Source organism: Saccopteryx bilineata, chromosome 7 (genome assembly GCF_036850765.1).
Source record: "Saccopteryx bilineata isolate mSacBil1 chromosome 7, mSacBil1_pri_phased_curated, whole genome shotgun sequence".
NCBI classification, from domain to species: Eukaryota; Metazoa; Chordata; class Mammalia; order Chiroptera; family Emballonuridae; genus Saccopteryx; species Saccopteryx bilineata.
In genome coordinates, this window is record NC_089496.1 from 44,493,703 (window position 1) to 44,520,840 (window position 27,138).

General features: G+C 40.1%; 1 protein-coding gene across 1 annotated transcript; it reads left to right on the forward strand.

Annotated features, from left to right (window-relative positions):
• On the forward strand, positions 1–26,015 carry LOC136311142 (F-box only protein 21-like). The gene is given in 10 exon segments (XM_066240374.1): positions 1–7; positions 5,108–5,248; positions 8,097–8,171; positions 10,970–11,198; positions 21,308–21,413; positions 23,737–23,835; positions 23,898–25,039; positions 25,041–25,189; positions 25,192–25,281; positions 25,579–26,015. Coding segments are annotated over 10 exon segments (2,475 nt in total).
• Positions 26,016–27,138: the final 1,123 nt, after the last annotated feature.

Below are 27,138 nucleotides of genomic sequence, written 5' to 3' on the forward strand. Positions count from 1 at the left end.
ATGACTGGTAAGGCAACCAGTCAAGCTGCTAACAAGCCCAAGTCCTCTCAGTACTTGAACAAAGAAGATGAGAGAAACTGAGGTGAAAAGAGAAGAAATGTGGTAGATTGCAAAGGGTAGTTCACAAATCCTCCCATTCCTGCATGTGGGGTGCTGTGCACTGTAACTTTATATTATGTGGATGAGCCTGCACCAGTTTATGAATGGTGACAAACATGTGGCTATCATGAGCCACAGAGCAACCACCAGACATGTGGAGAGCCATCTAGATCTTCTAGCACCAGCTAAGCCAGTTTTGCTCTTTTTTTTTTTTTTTTAGAAATTTGGTATGTAAACAATTTGTAAATTTAAAAGTGAACAGTGTTACTTTGATGCATTTATACATCATAATATGATTGCCATCAAAACAATATTCATCGGATTACATCATTTTAGTACAATATTGTCTATTTTCATTATAACACCCAACCAACCCATAAAACTGTAAGAAATATAGATATTATTGTTTCCATCCATAGCTTTGGACAGTTTGTTATGCAGCAAAAGCTAACTGATACAGAAAGTGGTACTAGGACTAGAGTGTAACAGTAGCTTTGGGACCAGGTAGTAGACAGAGACTGCAAAAGTGGCAAAACAATGTTAGCCAAAATCGGGAAAATGGTACATTAATTACTAGCAGGGCCTGGAAAGTTAGTAAAGAAATTGCTTTAGCCCCCTGGAAAAAAGGGGACTCTGTTATATTGTAGTGAAACAGTGGCAAAACTGCTGTCTATGCTAACTTGGAAGACAGAAAATTTACCTAATAAATTTGTGGACTTGGCTAAGGAGAATTTCAGGCAAAATGTTGAAGGAGTAGTTTTGTTCTTAATTGTACAAGATAAGGTACAAAAAAAAAAAAAAAGAAAAGAAAAGAAAAAAAAGAAAGATGAGCTAAAGAGAGAACTGTGCCTTTTTTTCCTGCAGATTTCATAAGCAATATCAAGGAGCCCAGACTTGAGAGTTTAAAAAATAAAACTATTTTATATCTCTGGTCTCTCTAACCACTAAAAGATTCTTAAAGTAAGAACTGACATCAGCGTAAAGATCCAAATCTAGGGTGTGGCTGAAAGACCCTTTGTTAAACCACCGACTGGGTAAAGGTAGTGCCTAGAATCTTAAGGTCGAATCACAGCAACCTGATAATGCAACTCAAAGCTGAAAGTGACCTCTAAAAGTGTTGGTGATGTGGACTTTAGGGCATAGTATAAGCCCAAACTAGCTTCATAGGAGCCCACAAAGTTTTAATAGACTTGCACTAATAAAATCCTGGCCAGCTTGAACTAAAACAATTCAAAATAAAATGATTCTTCTGGGCCCCCAATTTTCTACATGCAAGGATCAGGCTGAGAAAGCAACCCAGCTACAAACATGAGCTTTTTTTGGTTGAAAAGAAAGGGTATCTCAGAGGGGAAAGAGAGAGCCCAGAGGGCAATTAAACCCCCTTTCTGAGAACCTAAAAGGACAATAAGCCAGGGAGTCAATTCTAGGAAGAAGAATTGGGCCCTGATTTTCCCCCTTTTTTATTGAATTTATTGGGGTGACACTAGTTAACAAAATTATACAGGTTTCAGGTACACAACTCTACAACACATCATCTATACCCTGTATTGTGTGTCCATCACCCCAAGTCAAGTCTCCGTCCATCACCAATTATTCTCCCAATAGCCTCCTCCATCTTCACCCACCCTTCTTTCCCCAGAAATCACCACTGTTGTCCATGAACTCAAGAACTGGGCCCTGATGAGGAAACAGCCCTGATCTGCTTCTTGATTAGGGAAAAAACAGCAACATATGCCAGGCTAAACTTCAGAATTGTTATGAACAATTTCTTTTAGGTGTTAGAAAAAGTTTACTATTCTGATTGCTACTTCCCTAAGAGCTTTAGGCTATTAAAGTACTCCAGGGTTGAGGGCTTGCTTCCCTAGTGATTGAAGCTAGAACCACACACACACAAAAAAAGTCCATCCAACATGGCAGTTATATTCTTTCTTGAATTGTAAGAAGGTGGTAACTTTGCACATTAGTAACTATGTCAGCTTACCCATTTTATTAGTAACCTTCCATTTCTAAATGATAAGAAAAACTTTGATAAAAATCTTGCCAGTTTCATTCCTTTGAATTACAGTTTTTTCTTCCCTGATGAAATCTATATGTGCTAGGATTTGGACTGCAATCCTTGTGGAAACATGATGTAAGAACATGCAGAATTAGGGTAACAATTAGAGACAGAGAGGCAACCTAGGGTGAAAGCCCTGAGTGGACGAGAGTCCAAGGGTCTCTCAGACCCCATATAGAAACGGTGCATGAAGGAAACAGCAAAACAGCAGGATAAGATTAAGCAACAAGAAATCTTTAGGCTCTCAGAACAGAGTTTAGGAGTCAGCATGTTCCTTGTTCTTTACTTTATCCCCTGAAAACTTATTTTTTTCTGCTTTCTGGAGTTATTTGTACTTGTTAATAAATATCTGAGTAAGGCTAGAAATGTGGTTTCAGTCCTTCGATCCACTGACCAGGACTGTTGCCTCCCCTCGGCCCGTTGGTGCATTTCATCTTGTCTCCAAGTAGTTTTCTGTGGTCGCGACACATCCTTATCTGGTTTTCTTACTTTATCTTCTATGTTGAATAAAAAGTGATTTGTGTTGGTAGTTTTGGGGAGAAAATAACAGGCTCTCTAAAATTCATGTTTATTAACTGTAAACAAAAATGTCACAGTTCTTCCTAGAATTGTACCCACCTAATTTTTTTTAAGTCACTTCCACTTTACATTTCTAAGGGCCATTGAGAAAGCAGTAGCAAATCATGTTAATCTGGTCAGATATGAGAGCACAAATTCAGGCCTAGTAGTGTCCTTGTCAATGAGATTAAGGATACAAGAAGTCAGGAAGGTGGGACTTCAAATAGGAGTGTTCATTATAGTTACTACGTTCTTGTCTCAGTATTTTATGTAGGGAATGAGGCCAGATAACTCCAAGAACTGGACCTGAGAAGCTACATGCAGGGACTCTCATCCACATCCAGATCAGGTATATATCAAACTTCAATTCTTATACCTTAGGATAAAATTATTGGGTTTGGGGGACTTCTAATCTGAGTGAGTACATTTTATAAATAAGAAAAATGTGAATGATCAGTGGCTACAGGCAGATTAATAAACTGTAAAAAAAAAATGGCTACATATTCTTCCCATCCATAAATGCAGTCCTTTTGCCATGTAAATTTATAGGCAGCCCATCAAGAAGTGACATCTATAGCCTGCCTCTCAAATCTGAATTTGACCATGTGACCTGCTTTAGCCAATAGTATGGACATATGCATGTACATGTCCATGTCCAGTAGCACATGGACAAGCATGATATAAACAGAGGCTTAAAAAGTGCTCCCAAATAGTTATAGCAATCTTGAAAAAGAAGAACAAAATTGGAGGAATCACGCTACCTGATATCAAACTGTACTACAAGTCCATAGTAATCAAAACAACATGGTATTGGTATAAAAACAGACATAGAAATCAATGGAACAGAACAGAGAGCCCAGAAATAAACCCATACCTTTATTGTCAAATAATATGCAAAAAGGATGCAATAACATAAAATGGGGTAAAGATTGTTTATTCAATAAATGGTGTTGGGAAAATTAGACAGATATATGTAAAGAAATGAAATTAAAACACCTTTTTATACCATACATAAGAATAAACTCAAAATGGACTAAAGATTTATATGTAAGACTCAAAACCATAAAAATCCTATAAGAAAACATAGACAGTAAAATCTTGGACATTTCTTGTAGCAATATTTTTCTCTGATATGTCTCCTTGGGCAAGGGAAACAAGAGAAAAAATAAACAATGGTACTACATTAAACTAAAATGTTTTTGCACAGCAAAAGAAACCATCAATAAAATAAAAAGACAACCCGCTGAATGGGAGAACATATTTGCCGATAATATATCTAATAAAATACATTTGGATATTTTGCAATATCCAAAGTTTATAAAGAACAATTCAATATCAAAAAAACAAACAATCCAATTTAAAAATATGTAAAGGACCTGAATAGACACTTCTTCAAAGAGGACATGCAGATGGCCAATAGACACATGAAAAGATGCTCAACAGCAGTAATCATCAGAGAAATGCAAATTAAAACATCAATGAGATATCACCTCACACCAGTCAGAATGGCGCTCATCAACAGAACAACACAGAATAAGTGCTGGTGAGGATGTGGAGAAAAGGGAACCCTCCTGCACTGCTGATGGGAATGCAGACTGGTGCAGCCACTGTGGAAAATAGTATGGAGCCTCCTCAAAAAATTAAAAATGGAACTGCCTTACGACCCAGTGATTCCACTTCTGGGAATATAGCCAAAGAAATTCAAAACAATGGTTCGAAAGAATATGTGCACCCTATGTTCACTGCAGTGTTATTTACAATAGCCAAGATTTGGAAACAGCCCAAGGGCCCATCAGTCAATGAGTGAATAAGAAAGCTGTGGTACATTTTCACAATGGAATACTATACAGCTTGAAAAAGAAAGAAATCTTACCTTTTGTGACAACATGGATGGACCTGGAGAGTATTATGCTAAGTGAAATAAGCCAGTCAAAGACAAATACCATATGATTTCACTTATATGTGGAATCCAATGAGCAAAGTAAACCAACAAACAAAATTAAAACAGACTTAGATACAGAGAACAGACTGACAGCTGTCAGAGGGTTGAGAGGCTGGGTGAAAAGGGTAAAGGGGTTAAGCAAAAAACAAAACAAACCACACACACACAAACTCACAGACACAGACCACAGTGTGGTGACTACCAGAGGAAAAGGCTGGGGGCAGAGGGACAGGGAGGAGAGGGTAAGAGGAGGATAAATGTTGACAGAAGACTTGAATTTGGGTGGTGAACACACAACACAATATACAGATGGAGTGTTATAGAATTGCACGCCAGAAACCTATATAATTTTATTAGCCAATGTCACCTCAGTAAATTCAAAAAAAATTTTTTTAAGTGCTTGTATATTGGGGCTTGCCCTCTGCTGCTGCTTGCAATCTCTCTGCCACCAGGTGAAAGAGCGCGGACCAGCCTGCTGAAGGATGAGCTACCTGGCTCCCCAGTCAGGGGAGGGACGCTCTCCTGGACCATATCCCTGCTGGCCAATCTCATACAGACCACAAGACCTCCCAATCCCCACACAACCATCAGAAGTAACTGATGTTTAATCCGCTAAGTTTGGGTATGGCGTTTACCCAGAAACACTCAATGGATATAGGGGCTCTTCCTAAAAAATGTTTATTATTTCAAAAGATTGCAGCAAGAGCAGAAAAGATAAAGGAACCTGAAACCCAGAGCAAGATTTGACAGAAAAGTTTCTTTAAAACAGGAAAGAGTAAAGCAAAAGGCAAATTAGAGAGTGGAAAACAAAAGGAAATATAATTGAATTGACACAGCCAGAATTTCATTTTTAGAGGAATGACTAGAGTCCATGTGGGAATCAATACAGTTCATGCAGCAGGAGTTTCACATGCTACAGTAATGGACAACTGGAATCTTCACCCCAATCTAAGGAGAGCAGGTCATCCAGCCATGTGTATGCACTGTTCTAGAATTCTAAGGCAGGAAAATTACTTAATATTTTTAATTTTTTTTCAGCTAGAGGGGTAGAAATAAAAACTATTGTGGCATTTTAAACAACAGAAGATTAATCAGATTATGCGATTTCCCTGAGTCTTCCAATCAATCAAGAATATATTTTAGCCTGACCTGTGGCAGCGCAGTGGATAAAGTGTCAACCTGGAACCCTGAGGTTGCTGGTTCAAAACCCTGGGCTTGCCGGGTCAGGGCACATATGGGAGTTGATGCTTCCTGCTCCTCCCCACTACTCACTCTCTCTCTCATTCACTCTCTCTTCTCTCTAAAGTGAATAAATAAAATCTAAAAAATATATTTTTTAATTAATAGATTACATTCAACAGGCCTCAGGACCTTTCTATTGTACTTGCTCTTCTGTCTCTCTGGAACACTTTCTAAGCCTCAAATATGACCTTTACATGCTCGTGTCTTCCTGACCACCCGTTTAAAATTGTAAACCGCTTCCTTTTTCCTTCCCTGCTTAATTTTTTCCATGCTTAAGACCTTCTAATGTCCTATGTTACTTACTTGCTTGGTTTATTATCTCTCTCCCCACACGAGAAGGTAAGTTTCACAAAAGTAGGGATTTGTCTCTGTTTTTCTCATTGTTATTTCCTAAAACCCCCAAAGAGTGACAGGCTTATAATAGGGCCTCCAGAAATAAATATTCTTTGAATAAAAAAATAAATTATTTTGTCATTTCATTTTTCTTTGGCACCATATTAGCAGACACTTGTGGTTTTGACTGCCAAAACAAAACAAAAAACAATGTGACCTGCATGTGGTATCCTGTTTACAGCGAAAGTGAACACTTCTACCAAAAAGAGGTAAAACTTCTATAGGAATTGAGCCACTTGCTCAGAGCCTCCTGCAAAGCTCCTAAACTGAGCAGCGTGTGCATGAAGCATGAGATTCTATTACCCCTTAGTAGCTATAACTACAATATTATGGCTGGTCATAAAATTACCAAGCCCTTTTTAATTTGTCCGTTGACTAAATCTATAACCTCCATGGTAGTAAATTCCACAGGTTGGCTACACCTTGGGTGAAGAAATATTTTCCTTATGCCTTCTTTATTCGAAATTTATATCAGCCATTAATTTTACAGAAGGAGTGACCCTTGTCTTAATAGTTGGAAGACACAAAATTAAGCAAATTGAGCCTGCAATAAGGATGTCACATTAGTCATTTTGTGTGGTCATGTTCCATTTATCATGTGAACATGTGGCTGTGTTAGAAGAGAATGAAAAGCTAATTGTTTTCCTTTCAGGTTTTCACCTTCATGGGTAGATAGAAAGGAAATGTCAGGAGAAAGATAGAGAGAACAGGAAAACAAACAAACAAGAAACATATGAGACTGTCCAGATCCTGTTCTGCTATCGTTCTATTGGATTTTTTTTAATTGCTATGGTTTAAGATAATAAGATAAAGGAAATTAATTCAATCTGTTTTAAAGCTGACTTCTTCCCGGGTGACCATAACAAGCATTTGACTACTTCTATCCCTGAGGTTAAAAGCAAATGAAAGAAGAAGGATTTGCTCTTGACAGAATCTTATTCTTAAGGCTAAGGTTGTCTCTAAAACCTGCTAACAAAGTATTTTCTAATATAATTACTGCATGGGATTTGGGGTGTGTGTCATTTTTCACATGCTGTAGTCCATTTCATTGAAATGTGTAAGGTCAGCTAATAACAGGCAGTTTGCTGCCCGCTGCATGATGAATCAGGTTGGGGACCTCAGTAGGATTAAGCCTTGGCACGAACAAGGATTGTTTGTTTGTTTGCTTGCTTGTCTGTTTGTTTAGTTTTGTAATTCAGAAGACCTTACCTCACAGTATTAATTACAAAATTTTTAAGAACACAAGATTCCCCATTATTTAAGGTTAGACTTCCACTGAATTCTTTTAGGGGTAATAGTTTTAACACAAAACAAGAAATGGTAGATACAAGAATATGAAAAAAATGAACCATCTTGTCACCTGAGTTTTTAGGGAATGAAATATGTGCATACTGATAAACAATTAACATTGTAAATTATAACATTATTTATTAATATCTACATATGTTGGCACACATGCATTAAAAAAAATTATTACAGCTGGGAAGGACTTTGAAATCCCACAGTACAATCTGAACATTTTACAGAAGAAGAAATGAGCTTCTCAGAAGTGAAGTGATGTGTTCAAGGTAATAGAGCTACTTAGTAGAAGGCAGAAAGGTGTGGCAGTCATGCTGACTTTCATCAACCACCAAAGATTCTGTCTGAGTCATACATCTTGAAAGGGGAGGACCTTCTCACATGTGACCAAAGGCAGGTCAGTTAAAGATTTTATTCCAGGCCTTGTTTGCTCAAGCCCAGAATAACTGCTGCTCTCTCTCCAGACCTGGAGCACTAGAAAGACCACTTCCCCCTGGACATGATCAGTGGGAGCAGCAACTTACAGACTTGAAGGGAAGAGTGGCAGTGGTGCTCCGCCCTTCGCGGTGCCCCTGCGGAAAGGTGAGTAGAGCAACTACAGTCTTTTCAGTGGTGTACCTGCCATTCAAGGCCTACGATAACCCTGATGAGTACATGCATCTAATACGTACAAAAACATTATTTCACAAAACATATGATTCCAGTTTTCTTTATTTATGGCACATAATTATAACTTTAGTTCACATATTGTGGGCCTGGCCAGAGACATAAAATCATGCCTGTATTGCTTCTATTATTACAAATTCTCTATTCTTTAGAGATTTTCTTATGCTTTGTGTGTCATTCTGTCACGTGGAGTATGTTGTAATGAGTATATTTATGAGTCCAGCCATTGGGAGTGGGAACTGATGTATTATGTAGCCTTGCACCTCATGTGCAGCTGAATTATAACGCAGACCTTAACAGCCAAGAAGTCTGTGTTCAGAGAAAAAAAAGAATTTCCAAACATAAACCATGTTCTTGGCACTAGCCTCGAATACTGGACATTCATAACCCACAAATGCCCAGACTATAAATTCGCAAGTTGCATTAATATGGCAGTAAAAGTCACTCTTCTGAAAGCTGCACTTGTAAAATATTTATAAATTCACATGGTTGTTCCTGGCAAATAACTACATCTGTCAGCTCTGTCTTTTTGCTCCCAACACAGCAGGGTTGGTGTCCTGCGTAATTCACAATATGTTCATAAGATATTATTTTGGAAAAATCAAGATGCAAGATATTTTGTTCTAAGGGGAAATATATCTGCCCCTTCAGTGGTTTGGTGTTACTATTTGATCTCCTGAGATTTTTTTTCTCATCAAGTCTTTATCTCTGAACAAGTTTTCATTTTATGGATCTTATCTAGTTTCCAAATTAGCAAGCTAACTCCTGTGGGGTTTTCTTTAAAATCCCACATTAATATGTACAACACAGTGTACTTTTTCCGTCCCAAGGTCAATATATATCAATGTCACATGGTGATGGAATTTTCTATGTATATTGTTATCTCCCTGTAGTATTTAGAAGACCTTTTAGATAGGGGGTTTTCTAGAGAGACCTGTCTAGATAGTAGTTTATTTTTAAGATAAGAGAAAAATAAAAAGAGAAAAGACAACAGATTGCATTTTCATACAGATGTATGCCATCTATGATTATTCTCTTCAGCCTACCGTTTCTGAAAAACACAAAGAGACAAACAAAAAAATGTCCTCTAAAATCATACCTACTAAGAGGCTGAGTACTTGACAACAAAATGTGCTGTTGTGCAAAATGGTGGGATCTTGATAACATGATACGAAGCGAAATAAGTAAATCAGAAAAAACCAGTAACTGCATTATTCCATACGTAGGTGGGACATAAAAGTGAAACTAAGAGACATTGATAAGAGTGTGGTGGTTACGGGGGGAGGGGGGAGAGGGAGAGGGAAAGGGGGAGGGGGAGGGGCACAAAGAAAACTAGATAGAAGGTGACAGAGGACAATCTGACTTTGGGTGATGGGTATGCAACATGAGTGAATGACAAGATAACCTGGAGTTATCTTTGAATATATGTATCCTGATTTGTTGATGTCACCCCATTAAAAATAAAATTATTAAAAAAAATGTGCTGTTGTGTCTATGCTTATACAATTTTTATCTAACTTCTCCTTTCCTCTTCCCCCATAAAAATGATTTCTTTATAACTGAAATATATTTGTTGCCGGGGAGGGGGCATGGGAGAAGTAAAGGCGGGTGAGGGGCTATAAATGGGTACAGACAGGGGTGAACACACAGTGCAGTGTACAGATGTGTTGTAGAACAGTGCACCTGGAGCCTGTATGATTCCGTTAACCAGTGTCATCCCAATAAATTAATAAAAAGGAAATATATTTGTTATACAGATAAAGCAGTTGAAGGTGATATCAAATATATAAAACACCAAATAGTGCTATGGTCCTTAATTTTTTTTCTGGGTAATGCATCCCTTTGAGAATCTGATGAAAATTTTAGAGCTTTTTCTCCAGAAAAATGTGAATATATGTATACACACAACACACACTTTTGCATACAAATTTTGATGTTTACAGACCACCAATACCATTTCATAGACCACCACAGAGAAAGGGGAAAGAAAGTGTATCAGGAATCTAGAGTAAAATTATCAGTGAAATTAAGTTTGGAACGTAGCTCTAAATGTAGCCAAAGCAAAATAGAAAATTCAATGGGTTGTACAGATCTCAATGTTTATCTTTTTTTTTTTTTTTTTTTTTTTTTTTTCCAAAGCTGGAAATGGGGAGGCAATCAGACAGACTCCCGCATGGGCCCGACCAGGATCCACCAGGCATGCCCACCAGGGGGCGATGCTCTGCCCCTCTGGGGCATCACTCTGTTGCATCCAGAGCCATTCTAGCACCTGAGGCAGAGGCCACAGAGCCATCCTCACTGCCCGGGCCATCTTTGCTCCAATGGAGCCTCAGCTGCAGGAGGGGAAGAGAAAGACAGAGAGGAAGGAGAGGGGGAGGGGTGGAGAAGCAGATGGGCGCTTCTCCTGTGTGCCCTGGCCAAGAATCGAACCCGGGACTCCTGCACACCAGGCCAACGCTCTACCACTGAGCCAACCAGCCAGGGCCCAGATCTCAATGTTTAATAGAGGAACACACATCAGGTTCTCGGGAAACACATTTTAGGAGAAAATTTCAGGTGGATGGACATCTAATTAATTATTAAATATTCAATAAACGATGTCTTTAACAATAGTTCTGCGAATGTACAAAACTATTTTTCACATGACCATTTTTACATTGTCTCCTTAATAAATTCTGAGGATATCCTTATTAAATAGTAATTTTTATGAGCAGTTACACCAACTGAGCCTAGGCAATCCGGCCGCTGCATCCCCCCTGACATCACAGTAAATGATTTTCCTCCAGAGAAAGCTCCAATATTCATAAGGCATCATGTGCTTGCCGTGGCCTTCTCTGGACGACAGAAACGCCGCAGCAGCCGGGGGCCTCCTGAGAAACTGTGCAGACTCGCTCACCCACACACCTGCAGGCAGAGCCTCCTGGGGAAAGGAGGTGACTCTAAGTAAGGAACCAAGAAATACATGAGTTTAAGAGACAGAACTAAACACTACAAATAGATTAGAGTGGGACTGAAGTCTTGCCTGACCTGATTTCTACACGCTGTGGAGAATCCTATAGGGTATGAGTTAAACTTTTTTCGGCCATAAAGTTTATCAGTCAGGTATACCACTTGGGAATAAGAGAAAACTGATTCCATGCTAACTAGTCCATCATTGAGGAAATAACTGGAAACCCAAAGCTCAGAATGAGTATTATTAAATCACTAGACAGAAATGGATTGTTTGATTATATTGACCCATCAAATGCTATTCTGGCAATTAGCAGTCCAAGTCATATACACATACATTAAAAAAAAACAAAACTGTTGTGTAAGCTTATTCAAAGCATTATAGAATGATGCCTTACCAAGCCAGAAGAGCAAAATTCCTGAAGATGCTCAAGACAAAAAGATCTAAAATTATTTGTCTCAAAAATGTCAAAATAGCCATTGCTTCCCTCCATAAATGGAGGGATGAGATTTGGGATTTACTTGGTGGGATTCAGTTCATTTTGCACTTGGAATAGTGTACAAAAAGGGTTCCTGACATTTCGGCTTGGAAGAACTGGGCTGAATATTTATACCGTTGCCTGGGACACATTCAGCGGCTAGAATACTTTAAGAATGGCAACCTTTCTCCAGAACTTTCTTTTGAGTGACATCTGGGGCGCATTAAGTTTCTGTTCAGTCCCGGCTTTAGCTACAGATGTGGAGGTGTAAATGTGCTTTCCAGGAACTGTAGATTATATGGTCATGATGTAGGCCACTTTTATTAGGAGCTCAAGTACCACATTTCCAGAAATATAAAGAATGACAGCGAGGAAAAAAAGCCTTTAGAGCTTAAATTACAACCACATCTAATGAACTCTGAGGTGTTTTTCACTTACTAGGGTATTGCTTTTCAACTCCTGTAGCTTAAATGAATCTAGTGATCATAACAGTAAATATGGGTTCCGAAGGTATCCCAAGAGGTATCATTAGTCACATATTACATCCTTTTCTAATTTGTACACTTTCCATGTTTCAGAGTTTCACAGGACTGCTGAAGCCTCCAGAATTTCATGTTTCCCTCAGCAGTCTACAATAACCCTTAGTCTGAATGACATGTATTATTTCCTCAGCAAACATGTGATGTGGGAAGCTTAGTAAAAGATTTATTATAAGAAATGGCTCGATGTTTTATTTCCTCCCTTAATTGAATACATTATTGCCCTGTGTTTAGAAATGCTGTGTTGATGTATTACACCTCAGAACAACTATGCACATGCCATCTGCAGCAGGAAGGTTTATTAGACTACAAATCAGGATACAGATGTTGGAGGAAAAGCTATGTATGCTAAGTCATAATACATTACAACACATTTTAAATCTATAAATCATGGTGGTCTGGCAGGTTTTTACTTTTAAAAAATTAGATATTGGTACTTATGAAAATGAAGAAACTAGAAGCCCTCTCTTTCATCATGCATGTGATAGGTAAAGTGATAATCCACAGAGGTGGTCGCTCTGTCCCTGTAGACAGGAAAAAGGACTAAGTAACTTCAAAAGAAAAATCTCACCTTCTTATGCCTTAATGCTAGTGTAAAAGATCTATATTTAAAGTAACACTCCAAAGCGAACAAGCAGATAAATCTTCTGGGAGTGTAAATGATCACATCTTTATCGATCTATTTCACAAATTTAAATCTCACCTTCTTATTCCCTAATACTAGTGTAAAAGATCCATATTTAAAGTAGCACTCAAAAGCAAACGAGCAGATAAATCTTCTGGGAGTGCAAATGATCACATCTTTATCAATCTATTTCACAAATTTAAATTTTCATCCATTTATTCAAAGAGCATTTATTGAGTACCTGTTACTTGCTAGGTGATACTGTGCTCTAGGGTTTTATTAAAATGAGACTCACTTGTATTTTGCTGCAAGAGCAGGTGTTGAACTTTCCTTTCTTTCTCCAACTATGTCAAGTTCAGGCCTACTAATGGAAAGACTGCCTCCAGAAAGTTTGCAAGACTACACCAACTATTTCATTGGTCACAAGGATTAACAGATGAAGGCTGGCCGGTGCAGCTGAGAGGATTGCTTTTCTGAGAGATGACGTGTTACTCTTCCATTAGATTCTCAAAACTATAACTCAATTGTCTCTATCTTAAATAAGTAAAATCTAGGATGCTCACACTTTCAAGAGGGATTAGTGTTCTGTAGATTTATTGATCTCCTGCACTCTTCGTAAAGCATCTGGGGGAATCATTAACAACGCTTTATTCTGATCTACTTGCCTGTCATCCAAGGCTCTTCTGGCTATCTACACGTGTGCTTTATTCACCATGCTTATTCTATAGATAAGGGCCTAGTGTTATTGGCTTTTACAGTTGGGAGGCTTAAGATTTTTAAAATTTAGACTCGATATACCTTTCAAATAGAGCGTAGATTTTCAAGACAAAGAAATCTGTTCTCCCTGGAAATATTCAGAAAAGAGTCTGCCTTTGGTTGAGTAACACAGGCAAGAGCAATTATTTAAAAACCACTGTAAAAATGCATATATCACCAAGAAAATAAAAATATCTTTATTTCCTGTTAAGCAGAGTCAAACAGATGATTATTATTAACCATATATCACATTTGTGTAACAGTTAAGTTGCAAGGCGCTGTCATATACACTGCACTGTCTCATTTGCCATAGGAAGGAGGGTATATAGTCACTCACTCCTCAAATGTGTCACAAATGCCTACTAGGTGCCAGCATCACACTAAGGTGAAGAATACACATTCTCAGCAAGCTTACTTGCCAGTTGAAAAGTAAAATGTAAGCAATTTAGATCATTGTAACATGTTATAATGTAGACATGATGAAACACTTAAGCAGCACAGGGTTACTGGTATCATACCCTCATTTTCCAGAAATGGAAACTGATTCATAGTATTAATATTAGTAGTACAGGGTAGTTTTAACAATTAAATAAGGAACTGTATCAACATACTTAGTTGAAAGCCAGCCCATAGTAAGGACTCCACAAATGTAATTACTGAAGAGGTAGCATAGACTAATAGGAACATGGACTTTATGAAACTTCTTGGCTTGATCTTTAGCTTTTATACTTCTTAGCTGTGTGGACTTGGGGCAGTTGTATGATCAATCTAGACCTGTTTCCCCAGGGCTAAGGTAGGAATAACAATTTAAACCGCTTCCTAAGGTTGTTTTTGTGAAATGGTTTTTGTTGTGAAGATTAATTTGACATACAGATCAAAAAAGGTTATCCATGATAAAGATCAAAGCTGGGCTAAAAGTCACACCAAATTTGTAGTTGATGTCTCATAAAGCAGAGATATGTGGCCCTAACTCGTAGAAAGCCCCTAAGTTTCACTATGGAGAGGAGAACCCCCCTGCAAAGAGTCCAAGGTAGGAGAAGGCAGCAAAGAATATTTGGCATCTTGAGAATTAGGGGGGAAATGGTCTAAATGGAGCAGGCCCCAAAGAGAGGGAGAACATGGAAACTGGTGGGGGTTGGGTAATGGGGCTTGGGCAGGGGTTAGAGTGGCCAAACTGGCGGGAACCGGTTTTGAGAAGGAGAGATACATCATCCACACACTTGTACTTTTTCTGGCACTGAGTAAGAGATAATCTTTCCAATAAGTCTGATCCATATTTTGCTAAGTGGGGCATTCTTTTTTGGTAAATAATTCCTAAAATGATATGAATAGAACTTAACTAAGCAAGAATAACCAAAGTAGTCCAATAATGCCCTTTGAACAAATTTAGTAGAAACACATGCTCTTTTCTCTCATTTGGGTTCCACAGGAAACCGTTGGACATGAAATAGGAGCTGATATTGCTCTATAATATGTCTCATGAGACTGAGAGGGTTTTTTTTTTGAATGAGTGATTTCAATGTTTTTTTCTGTACATGATGAGATAGGAAGTGGCTGAAGAGAGAGTCCATATATGATCTTGCAAGTGAACATGATCTAAAAACATGAATAGTAAGAGCCATAGAATAGAACTAAGAGAATTCCATTATCTCCTAAGCAGTAGCTATGATAATAAACTCCTCAAAACACCTTGTTATGTTACTTTTGAAGTCTTTCTTGGTAATTGAGCAATAAAGAATTATGGAGTTCTGAAGCTAAAAGGAAGATCAAATAATTAAATCCAATCTCCTCATTTTAAACTTGACAGAACTAAGGTCTTCAAACGATTCCTGACTTGACGGTATTTAACAGCCAGTTATAGTAAGGGCACTCCTGTCTTAATTCAGAAATAAGAGAACAATAACTGAAACTTTTATTGAACATTTACAATGAGTGGGTCAAGCACTAGTTGTTTTATATGTATTATTTATTTCTTCTCTTACAATAACCTTGTCTGAAGAGTCCTATTATAAGGAAAGTCTCCATTCTGTCTAGAAGGAAATATGAGCCTGAGAGAGGTTAACTCACCTTCGGTCACACAGCTAGAAGAGCCAGAAGTTAATAAAAACTCTAGGTCTGCATAAACTCAAAGCACAAGCCCTGAGTTACTGATGTTGCTTGTGAAGACTCGGTGGAAAGGATGCTTGGGCTCTAGTGCCAACTTTCTTGATAACCTGAAACATGGTTTTGGAAAGTCACGACCTCTCTGGTTCTCTGGTCCCAATACTAGAAAGAGGAATCATTTCCATCCTGTTAGTCCCACAGCAAAATTGTGCGAATGAAATGAGACACTAGAGTTATTTTTTTAAAGATTTCTTATTTATTCCTTTTAGAGAGTAGAGAGAGAGAAGGGGGGAGGAGCAGGAACCATCAACTCCCATATGTGCCTTGACTGGGCAAGCCCTGGGTTTCAAACTGGCGACCTCGGCATTCCAGGGCGACACTTTATCCACTGCGCCACTGCAGGCTAGGCTAGAGTTATTTTTAAAGTATTTTACAAATGTAAGGAGATGACTACAACTAGAGGATTAATTAAACAGTGGGGTACAAAGAGACATTTCTCACTCTACAAGCAAAAAAGTATGCGGCTGCTTTAATAGCAGAAAATCAATCTACTCCCTGTTACCATCTTCACTCACTAGTGGGCAGAGGCAGAGTAAGGTCAGTTGAGGCCCTGGATGCAGAAGAAAATATTGGGCCCCTTAATTAAAAAGAGAGAGACAGAGACAGTAAAAATACACGTTAACCATATTTTTAAATATATAAAAAAATTATGTACTATTAATGTTAAAATTATACCATTGAAACCAAACTTGGCGTCATTAGAAAAAAGTGTAAAGTTGGGGTTTTGCGGGGCCTTTCAGAAGTCGGGGCCCAGGGCACGCACCAGGTGCACCCATTGTCATAGCCACCTCTGCTAGTGAGTATGGAAATGTGAGCTGTGACCCAGTATGAAAGCTGTTGTGAACTGAGGACGGAAAGCTTCGTTCTCTGGATAACTGAGCTGCCCCATGACCGAGTTCAGAAGTAGGCTTCAGTTTATCCACAGGGCAAATAGCTCAGGGGCACTGCATATCACCGACTCTCCCTGCAGTAGAGTTTCTCAACCGCAGCGCCACTGACATTCTGTCATAGGACACTGTCTTGTGCATTTTAAGATGTTGAGCAATATCCTTGACATATACCCACTCAATGCCAGTAGCCCCCCCACACACACATACATTGTGAAAATGAAAAAATATCTCAGATATTGCCAAATGCCCCTCCTGCAATTGAGAACCACTGTAATAGAACTTTAAGATAATTCCATATTAATGCATGTAAACTGAGGAAAAGAAAGAATTAAGCCCATTATTGTGCTAAGAAATGATGAAGAGAAAAAATTATACCCCAAATAGCCAATGACCACATTATCAACTTCCCAGGTGAGACCAATTAATACAAAATGACATTGTCACACAGCAGCAAAATTAATAAATAGAGATCTGAGGAGAAAAAGAGAATAGGAGACACCAACATAAAAGACGGGGGTGATCTTAAAAGATGTATTGAGACAGCACACCATACAACTCACCCATTTAAAATGTACAATTCAACAGTTTTTTTAGTATATTCATAGAGCTGTACAACCATCACTACAATCCACTTTTAAAACAATTTCAGAGAAAGAAGGCATTTTAACCTGTGGTTTCAACGCTGCCAGTTAAATGGATCTCTGTTCTTATACTAGAGAGTACTGGAAGCCTCTCTCCAGAAGTAAACATCCTAACCAGCAATTACAAAGTGGCTGATCAAGACAGAGTAACTGTATATTTTACTCTTTGAGTGGCTAGCTTCCTGTGAAAAAAATATATACATTGTCTTTTATTTTATTACCTCTGGAATAATACTGGTTACATTGTTGGCTAATTTATTACACTTGGGAACATTTGGAGGAAAAAGTTCTTTAAGTTAAAGCACTTGATGTGTAATTACAAATTTCTGCTGTACATCATTATCACTAAGATGACTCATAGCTAGTGTAGCATGTCTAGGCCAGTTCAGATAGTTGGCAGAAATAACAGAATTCTTTTAATAGCCAGCTCCAGTAGGTAAACCTTTGACAAAGGCATTTATTGTTTGTTCTGTTAGCTATCACCAGTCTTTGCATACTTGGATGCATAAGCTTACAAAATGAAAATTTTTATTCTAAGGTATGTACTATATTTTGCATATGAAACAAACATTGTTTAAGTATATGTGGGGAATTCAAATGAATTTCCTCCATAAGGAAAATAAATCTGCAAACAAGGGTCTAATTTGAGATTGCATAGAGAAAAGGCAAACACATATCTCTGATATGTTGCTCAGTCCTGTCCCCTGCCCCACCTCCATTCAAATCCCCTCATCAACAAAAAGTTGTCACAGTACTTAAACATGAGAGAGTAAGAATGGTTTTTCAACAAAAGATGAAGTGCTAAAAAATTTCTCTTTAAAATTACAGGTTATTTGTTTATTTCTTAAATCAATAAGCCAGCAAAAACAGAACTATATTTGATCTGGCAAAATCTCCTGTGCTTTCAAATTCAATAAAAGGGAAAAGGAAAAGAAAAAAAAATTCTTTCATAGTCTTATGCAAAGCAAGATCACTCATTAGATGATGTTTGTTTATATATGACGATGACAGTGTTTAGATCGGTTCATTGCTCGGCATTGGAAGGGCAATGTTCCGGAGTCTTCCTCCAGTTCAATCCTTAAACAACACTCCTTTTAGTTTTCAGTGCACTGACTTGAGTCAAACCATGTCATGAATTACTTTTGTATGAGGGCTGCCATAAAAAAAATTACTGCAGAATGCTCCACTGGCAGTTAGAGCCAGTACAAGCTAATGCAAGCAAGTTACACAAGTTAAAATAAACAGCAGGGAATTGGGTGTGAAAAAATATTAATCAGGTATATCCATCTGACTGCTCTAACTTTAAAACATCTGCAGAGTAAAGCCGGTTTTGTCAAGGTCACTTGCTGTTTAGAAAGGCTTTTCAACTTCAACAAAAATATCCAAGAAACAAAATAAGGGTAAGAAAAAGAACATTCAAATAGGCGTGTTTCATTTTATGCCACTTGTAAGAAGCAAGATTTTCCATCTAACATGTGACTCCCATGTCTTATTCCTCTCTCTCTCTCTCTCTCTCTCTCTCTCTCTCTACTGTTCTGATAAGTTCTAGGGCTCAGACAAACAAGATATTTAGAAAATGCCCACCTATACCATCAACATTTCTTAGAAAGCTAATGTGGCTGTCACTGGAGGAGGTCTCAAGAACCTGCTTGTCCCCCAGACAGTTATACTAAAAGCATTCCTTGGAATCTGAAGATTCTCCCATAGCATTAAATTGGGGCTTTATGTCTTCAGAAAACCCTTGTTAAATGTACATATTCTGGGCCCTGGCCGGTTGGCTCAGAGAGTCGGCCTGGCATACAGGAGTCCCGGGTTTGATTCCCGGCCAGGGCACACAGGAGAAGCACCCATTTGCTTCTCTACCCCTCCCCCTCTCCTTCCTCTCTGTCTCTGTCTTCCCCTCCTGCAGCCAAGGCTCCATTGGAGCAAAAGTTTGCCCGGGCACTGAGAATGGCTCTGTGGCCTCTGCCTCAGGTGCTAGAATGGCTCTGATTGTGACAGAGCGACGCCCCAGAGGGGCAGAGCATCGCCCCCTGGTGGGCATGCTGGGTGGATCCCGGTCAGGCGCATGCGGGAGTCTGTCTGATTGCCTCCCCGTTTCGAACTTCAGAAAAATACCAAAAAAAGGAAAAAAAAGTACATATTCTGTATGTAAAGATTAACACCACATGCTAAGTATTTGGATCCTCCCTCTCAATCTCCATTTTTCTCACCTTCTATTTGGAGAAATCAGATAGCTAAACACATTTCTTTAGAGCACTGACTCTGGAGTCAAAACCTGGACTCCTCACTTATCTAGTTTGTGACTCTGGTCAGTTTATACTTACATAGTAGCCTTTTTCAGGACACTATGAGAAATGCTATCAAAGTGACAGACACAGAAATTGAGCTTATTGGAAATGGAAGAGCAAAATGATGGACTGCTAGTTCCTAACCAGGGAGTTGGAGCAGTTCACAGTTTCTGCAGCCCTCGTCTGGGAAGGTCAACAGAGTTTCTCAACTATAAAATAAGGGTGTTATTAATAGTACCTACTTCAAAGGGCTTTTAGCAGGATTAAACGTGATAAAGAATATAAAGTACTCAGCACATGCCTGGCACACGATAGGAGCCTGATAGATGTTAGCCACTTTTGTTCTTTGGTCCTTATGAGGCTCTGGCAGCAGGGAGAGATAATGAAAAAAGAGGCAGGAGACCACCCAAGGCAGTAGGGTGTGTACTGGCTGAAGAATTCTTTATCTCTAGTTGACGAAAAGAAAAAAAAGAACCACTAGGACTCTGCAATGAGTACATCAGAGCAAAAGATTACCCAGGGACACCCTTCCAGCTAAAGGTGGCAAAGTCCTGCAGATCTTGTTGAACCACGTTTCCGGGAGTCCCGCTGTCCCCAGTCTGGATATGCAGCCACTTTTGGATCCATTGTCACATGAGCCAGATACTGAGCCTTGTATAAGCTATAGCTTTTCTCTCTGCCCTAGTGACAAAACTCCAACCTGTATTCAGGTTGTTGGCAGAGAGAGTCGGGTGTCAGGAAGGTTAGGTCCCTATCTCAGTCACAGAAAATGAGCTGAATTAGGTCTAAATCAGCCATAGTTATCACCTTGCCCTTCTTCAGGGGTTGGCCAAAGAGTAGACTTGTGACCCAATTCTGGTCAAAGAAACATAGTGGACTCATACTTAGGCTCTTTTCCTAAATAAAAAGTAAGACTCCACAAGGAGAATGTTTCCATCTGTCCTCCTTCTTTCTGTCCTAAACATGGATGCAGTAGTTACCACCACAGCAGCTATATTCTGGGCAGGAAAATGGCAAAGAAGTTGGCCCTGAGATCATTAGCTTGAGACAGGCAACTGCCTACCTCCTGACTTCATGTAACAAATAGGAAATTCCATTTCTTTATGCCTCTACAGATGAATGTTCTATTTCTTACAGTCAAGTGTATTTCAATACAGTGCTTTGTCTGCTTATTTCTTATCACTGCCTGAACCATCTGAGAGATGGGGCAAAGCCATTTTTTCTACTTCATTTGAACAGAGGTTTTTAATAATCAACCAGAAGAAACCAGGCTGTTGATCTGCTGCTCTAATATAAAAGGAAGCAATCTTGTCCTTTAATAAGAATTTTGCATCCAACTGGTTTATAAGTTGAAAACCCAGTTTAATCAGAAAGGTAAAGCCAAAGAGTCGCTTCCTGCTTGCTTTTCATTTCTCTGTCTGCAGCATTTAGCTTCACAGAGACATGAAGAGATGCCACTCCATCATTTCTGACAGGACCACACTTGTGATGCACAAATCTGCTGAAATTTTGTAACTCCTTGGGTTCCTTGAGCAAGGTGCAGTGAGCCACTTGCCTGTTTATGGCCTCTTCTCTGTATCATCAGCCACCACCCTAACCTCTGCCCTCTCAGACATCAGTTGCCACAAGCAATCATCATCATTGTTATTCTAATGTCTTACATAGAAATGCTGTTTGACAATATTGCAGAGTGTTTCTATAAATATTCTCTTCCTGTAGGCTTACAACTCCGCCACTTACCAGCATTATTATCCCCATAAAAAGTACCGCAGAATGTTATTCAGCAGTGAAAAGGAATGAAGGAGCATTCCTGGAAGATGGCAGAGTAGGAAGCACCAGAAATCTGTCTCCTTACCTAGACAACAATTATACTGGCACAATATGCCTGACATAACTATTTTGGAACTCTGGAGTCTACTGAAGGCTTGCAACATCCAGAGGAAGACTAGAATCATTTTGATGGTAAATTGTAATTCATTTCAGTCAGTTTCAGCTCTTTGCACAGTTGAATCTACCCATGTGCCATATTTCAGTCTAGTAGCAGGCAGCTATGTATATGTTACTGGAGCAGATAGCCCACTGCTTATAGGATTCGGTGTGGGCAAAAGGACTTTGTCTTCAAAATACCACAGATCTGTGCTCTAATCACTAATTGCTGATTCTGATCACAGAGGTGCACCAAAGAGGTGGTGACCATTGCGGTTACACTTTCCCTCACTGTTGCAAGACCCTCCTCCCTCCCTCTGGCTGAAGTGACTTACTGGGAAATTTAAAGGGCCAATGCCCTCCCTTCCTTCAGTTTTCTCTTTTTTCCTCTTTGGGAGTCAAATATTAAAGAGTGGGACATTCAAAAGCAACTGTATATATTGGAAGAAATTAGGAAGTCACTATACATGTCCAAGAAAAATTGTAGACTCAAAAAAGACCTGAGACAACCTTAAGTTTGTATCTTAGGCTTATACTTCCCACTAAGATAGCCAACAACAATCTAAAAACAAACAAACAAACAAAACCCAGCAAGCCCTGAGAAAGGGGGAGAATCTGATTTCCGAGTTACCACATTATTATATTTAAATATTATATTTAAATATTCAGTTTTTAACAACAACAACAAAAAACACACACGGTATACAAAGAAACAAGAAAGTACGGACCATTCAAAGGACCAAAGTAAACCAACAGAAATGATCTCTGAGAAAAAACTTGATGGTGGCTCTGCTACACAAAGACTTTTAAATAGCTATCTTAGAGATACTCAAAAAACTAAAGGAAAATGTGGGGGAAATCAAGAAAACAATATATGAACAAAATGGAAATATCAATAAAAATGTAGAAAATGCAAAAAGAAATTTTAGAGCTAAAGAGTATAACTGAAATAAAAAATTCAATTCACTAGAGGGATTTGAGTAGGTAGAATAATCAACAAAGTTAAAGATAAGACAATGAGAATTATAAAATCTGAGGATCAGAAAAAAAATGAAGAAAAGTGAACAGAGGTTAAGAAACATCAACAAGCACAACAACATACATATTGTGGAAGTCTCAGAAGATAAGGGAGAGAGAGACAGAGAGAGAGGAAGGAAAAAAAGACAGAGAGAATATTTGAAGAAATAATGGACAACTTCCCAAATTTAATGAAAGACATGAATATCAATATCCAAGAAATTCAATGAACTCCAAGTAGAAAAAATTCAAAAAGTCCCACATGAGATACACTATAACAGACTGTCAAAAGACAAATAATTTCTAAAGCAGCAAAAAAGAATCAATACTCATCAGATAAAAGGGATCCTCAATAAGATTACCAGCAGATTTCTCATCAGAAACTTTGGAAGCCAAAAAGCAGTGGGCTAAAAACTCCAAGTGCTGAACAACAAACAAAACCTGTCAACCAAGCTGCCTTCAAAAAAAGGAGAAAATTAATATATCCCCAGATAAACAAAGGCTGAAGACATTACCATTAGAAGTATCCTAAAAGAAAGGCTAAAGAGAGTCCAGCAGGTTGAAACAAAAAGACACTAGACAGTAACTGAAAGCTGTATGAAGAAATAAAGATCTCAATAAAGATAAACCCATGGGCAATTATAAAAGCTGGTATTATTGTAACAATAGTATGTAACTCCACTTTTTGTTTTCTACATGAATTAAGAAACAAACACAATTACGTTTCTGGATGCACAATCCATAAAGATGCAACTTTGTGACATCAACAACTGAAAGGGGTGGTGACAAACTTGTTAAGAGCAGAATCTGTATGTTAGTGAACTTGAGCTGCTATAAATTCAAATTAGAAGATTAAACTTAGGGTGTCAAATGTAACCCCATGGTAGACATACACACACACATACACAAACACAAATAAGAATATACACAAAAGGAAATGAGAAAGGAATTTAAACATCTCACTACAAAAAAGATCAACTAAACACAAAAGAAGACAGTGATAAGGAAATGAGGGACAAAAAGCTATAAAGCATACTGAAAACAAATAGTAAAATCACAGAAAGCTCTTCATATCAGTAATTCCTTTAAATATAAAAAGATTAAAATTCTCCAGCCAAAAGACAGAGATCGGCAAAATAGATTTTTTTAAAAATGATCCAACCGATGACTTAATCAATCATGGTTTGGTAACGAATCCTCCATAGAAACCTAAAAGAAGCGAGTTCCGAGAGCTTCCGGTTGGTGAACACGTGGAGGGCCTGGGAGAGCGGTGCCCCTGGGGAGGCGCGGAAGCTCTGTGCCCTGTGCGTCTCTTCCATCTGGCTGTGCCTGGGTTATGTCCTCCTCTCATAAACCTGGAACCTAGTGGCCTTCCCTTACGAAACACTACAGCCCCACCGACTACGTCAATTGGTTGGAGGAGTATAAAGTTCGGCAAAAAGCTGGGTCAGAAGCCCGGAAGATTGTCGCCTCCTTTTCTCAACGATTCTTTTCTGAGCACGTCCCTTGTAATGGTTTTAGTGACATTGAAAATCTTGAGGGACCAGAGATATTTTTTGAGGATGAACTGGTGTGTATCCTGAATATGGAAGGAAGGAAAGCTTTGACCTGGAAATACTACGCCAAAAAGATCCTTTACTACCTACGGCAACAGAAAATTTTAAATAATCTCAAGACTTTCCTCCAGCATTCAGATGACTACGAATCGTACCTGGAAGGTGCCGTGTTCATTGACCAGTACTGCAACCCTCTCTCAGAAGTCAACCTCAAGGATATCCAGGCCCAGATCGGCAGCATCGCAGAGCTTGTGCGCAAGACGCTCCGGGGCGTCAACAGCTGCCACCCCAGCTCGTCCTTCAAGGCAGGCGAATCCTCCATGATAATGGAGATAGAACTCCAGAGCCAGGTGCTGGATGCCGTGAACTATGTCCTTTACGACCAGCTGAAGTTCAAGGGGAACCGAATGGATTACTATAATGCCCTAAACTTATATATGCATCAGGTTTTGATCCGCAGAACAGGGACCCCAATCAGCATGTCTCTGCTCTACATGACAATTGCCCGGCAGTTGGGGGTCCCCCTGGAACCTGTCAACTTTCCAAGTCACTTCTTACTAAGGCGGTGCCAAGGCGCCGAAGGGGCCACGCTGGACATCTTTGACTACATCTACATTGATGCCTGTGGGAAGGGCAGGCAGCTGACGGTGAAGGAGTGTGAACACTTGATCGGCCAGCACATGACGGCGGCGCTGTGCGACGTGGTCAATGCCAAGAAGGTGCTCCAGCGAATGGTGGGAAACCTTTGAAGCCTGGGAAAGCGGGAAGGCATCCACCAGTCCTATCAGCTTCCGCGAGACTCACTGGACCTGTATTTGGCGACGTACCCGGACCGGGTGCGGCTCCTCCTCCGCCAAGCCAGGCTCCACTTCCACCTGGGAATCTGGCCAGAGAAGGTGCTTGACGTCCTCCAGCACATCCAGACCCTGGGCCCCGGGCAGCACGGGGCTGTGGTTATTGGTGCAGCACACTCTGGAGCACAGTGAGCGCAAAAAGGAGGACGTGGGCGTGGAGGTGAAACTCCGCTCCGCCGAGAAGCACAGGGATGTTCGCTACTCCATTGGGCTCCTTATGAAGCACAAGAGGTATGGCTGTAACTGTGTGACGTGAATGTCCACCGCCTGCCTCATGGCCACCACCAGCCTTTCTATAACGTTCTGGGGGAGGATGGTTCTTGCAGATACGCAGCCCAAGGTCGGAGGACCGTGGTGACTCTCTGGTTTGCCAGTCCCTGGGAGACCGCTGGAGCATCGCTGGAGAACAGGAAAGTACTCCTGTTGGTGCGGAGCTGCTGGGGGCCCTGCGCCACCACCCCTCTGTCCTCGGTTGCCACCTGCTGCCTCTTTCCTGTCAGCCCCTCCACACTCCATAGCCCCGTCTTCCCTTTAACTCCACCTCAGACGCTACTGAACACGGCTGCTAGGAGGTTCTCTGGATAAAAGATGCCTCAGGAAAGTCCATCTTCACGAGAATGTGCCTCTTTATCAACAGAAAACTTGGAGTATAATGTGGAGCCTCAAGAAATCTCGCACCCGGATGTCGGACGCTGTTTCTCCGAGTTCGCGGGCACGCACTACATCCCGAACGCGGAGCCCAAGCTCCGCTACCCGGAGGATCTGGGGTCTGAGTACGAGACGGTGCAGAACATGTATACTGCAGACAGAGAGCCCGGAGTAGCGTCCAGGCGAGGACACTGTACCTTTGCTGCTAGAGAACAGGACTCCAGAAGTCTCCACAGATCCCTCCGGACTCGTCCCAGCGGGAAGCCCCTCAGCCCGGGGTGCTGGGTGCGGCCTGTGAGTTCGGCAGCCTGCACTCGCCTCCAGCCGCAGAGACCATGTTGCTCTCCGCCGACACTAGTGCAGTCTCTGGGGGCACTGTGTCCAGTGGCACGGCTCGTCTGCTCGTCCTGTGGTGACAGTTTATGACATTCTGTCTTCATGAGGTTTCACCGTCAACACTCTTCTCATCTTTTTTCTTTTTTTTTTGTTCACTCTTCATTCTGTCTGTCTTACATTTGTCTCTGAACATTTCCTTTGCTGGGAAGGTGGGGTTATAAGTTTGCAACAGTTTCTTTCTGATCTTTCCGGGGTGTGCGCAGTCCCGAGTCAGGCTGTGGGCCTTTGGAGCCTGAATTCAGTTGCTTACTCAGAGTTGACACTAAGTGGGTCCTGCCGCATCTGAGAGATTAACAAACTAATGCTAATCAGAATCATTTGCATTTATTTTTTCTAATATGTGAAACAGATTTTTGGGCTTCTTTTTCTGTATTTGAAGTAGGAGAATGAGTTTTTCTCCTAGATTTACGCTCCTATCTCTATGACTCATTAGTTTTCACTTTATTACATGAGATTCTTTGAGAAAGTGCATAGTAATGGCCTTGGTGGTGGGTTTTTCCATGTTTACTATTACCCCTTTAAAGAACTTTTTTTTCATTTTAAAACTATACTATCACAAATAGATCTTAAATCAGTGATGAGTTCTCTTTAGAGTAGAAAGTACAATCTGATGTTAAAATGTTTGCTTTTTGAAATTATACGGCCTGACCTGTGGTGGCGCAGTGGATAAAGCGTCGACCTGGAAATGCTGAGGTCGCCGGTTCAACCCTGGGCTTGCCTGGTCAAGGCACATATGGGAGTTAATGCTTCCTGCTCCTCCCCCTTCTCTCTCTCTCTCTCTCTCTCTTATCTCCCTCTCTCTCTTCTTTCTAAAATGAATAAATAAAACAAACAAACAAAGAAATTATACTTTAGGGTCTCCAAAGACCTAAAATTGAGATTTCACGTTTATAACCAGAAGTAATGAACCTTAAAAATGAAAAAAAGAAAAGAAAGGAGGTCTCCCGGGCCCCCCCCCCATCATCCCTGAGACACCGTCAGGTCCTTTCTGAACGTGGCGGGGCAGAGAGAAACAGAAGAATGCTAAGGTGGGTGGGAAGGACGAGGAGTGGGGTCTGCTTTCTCGGGTCGGGTCGCTGTGGCTGTGAAGGCTCCAGATCCCGTGGGGCAGGTCCCCCCCCTGACTCGGACCCACTGGCTTCCTTCCCATGTG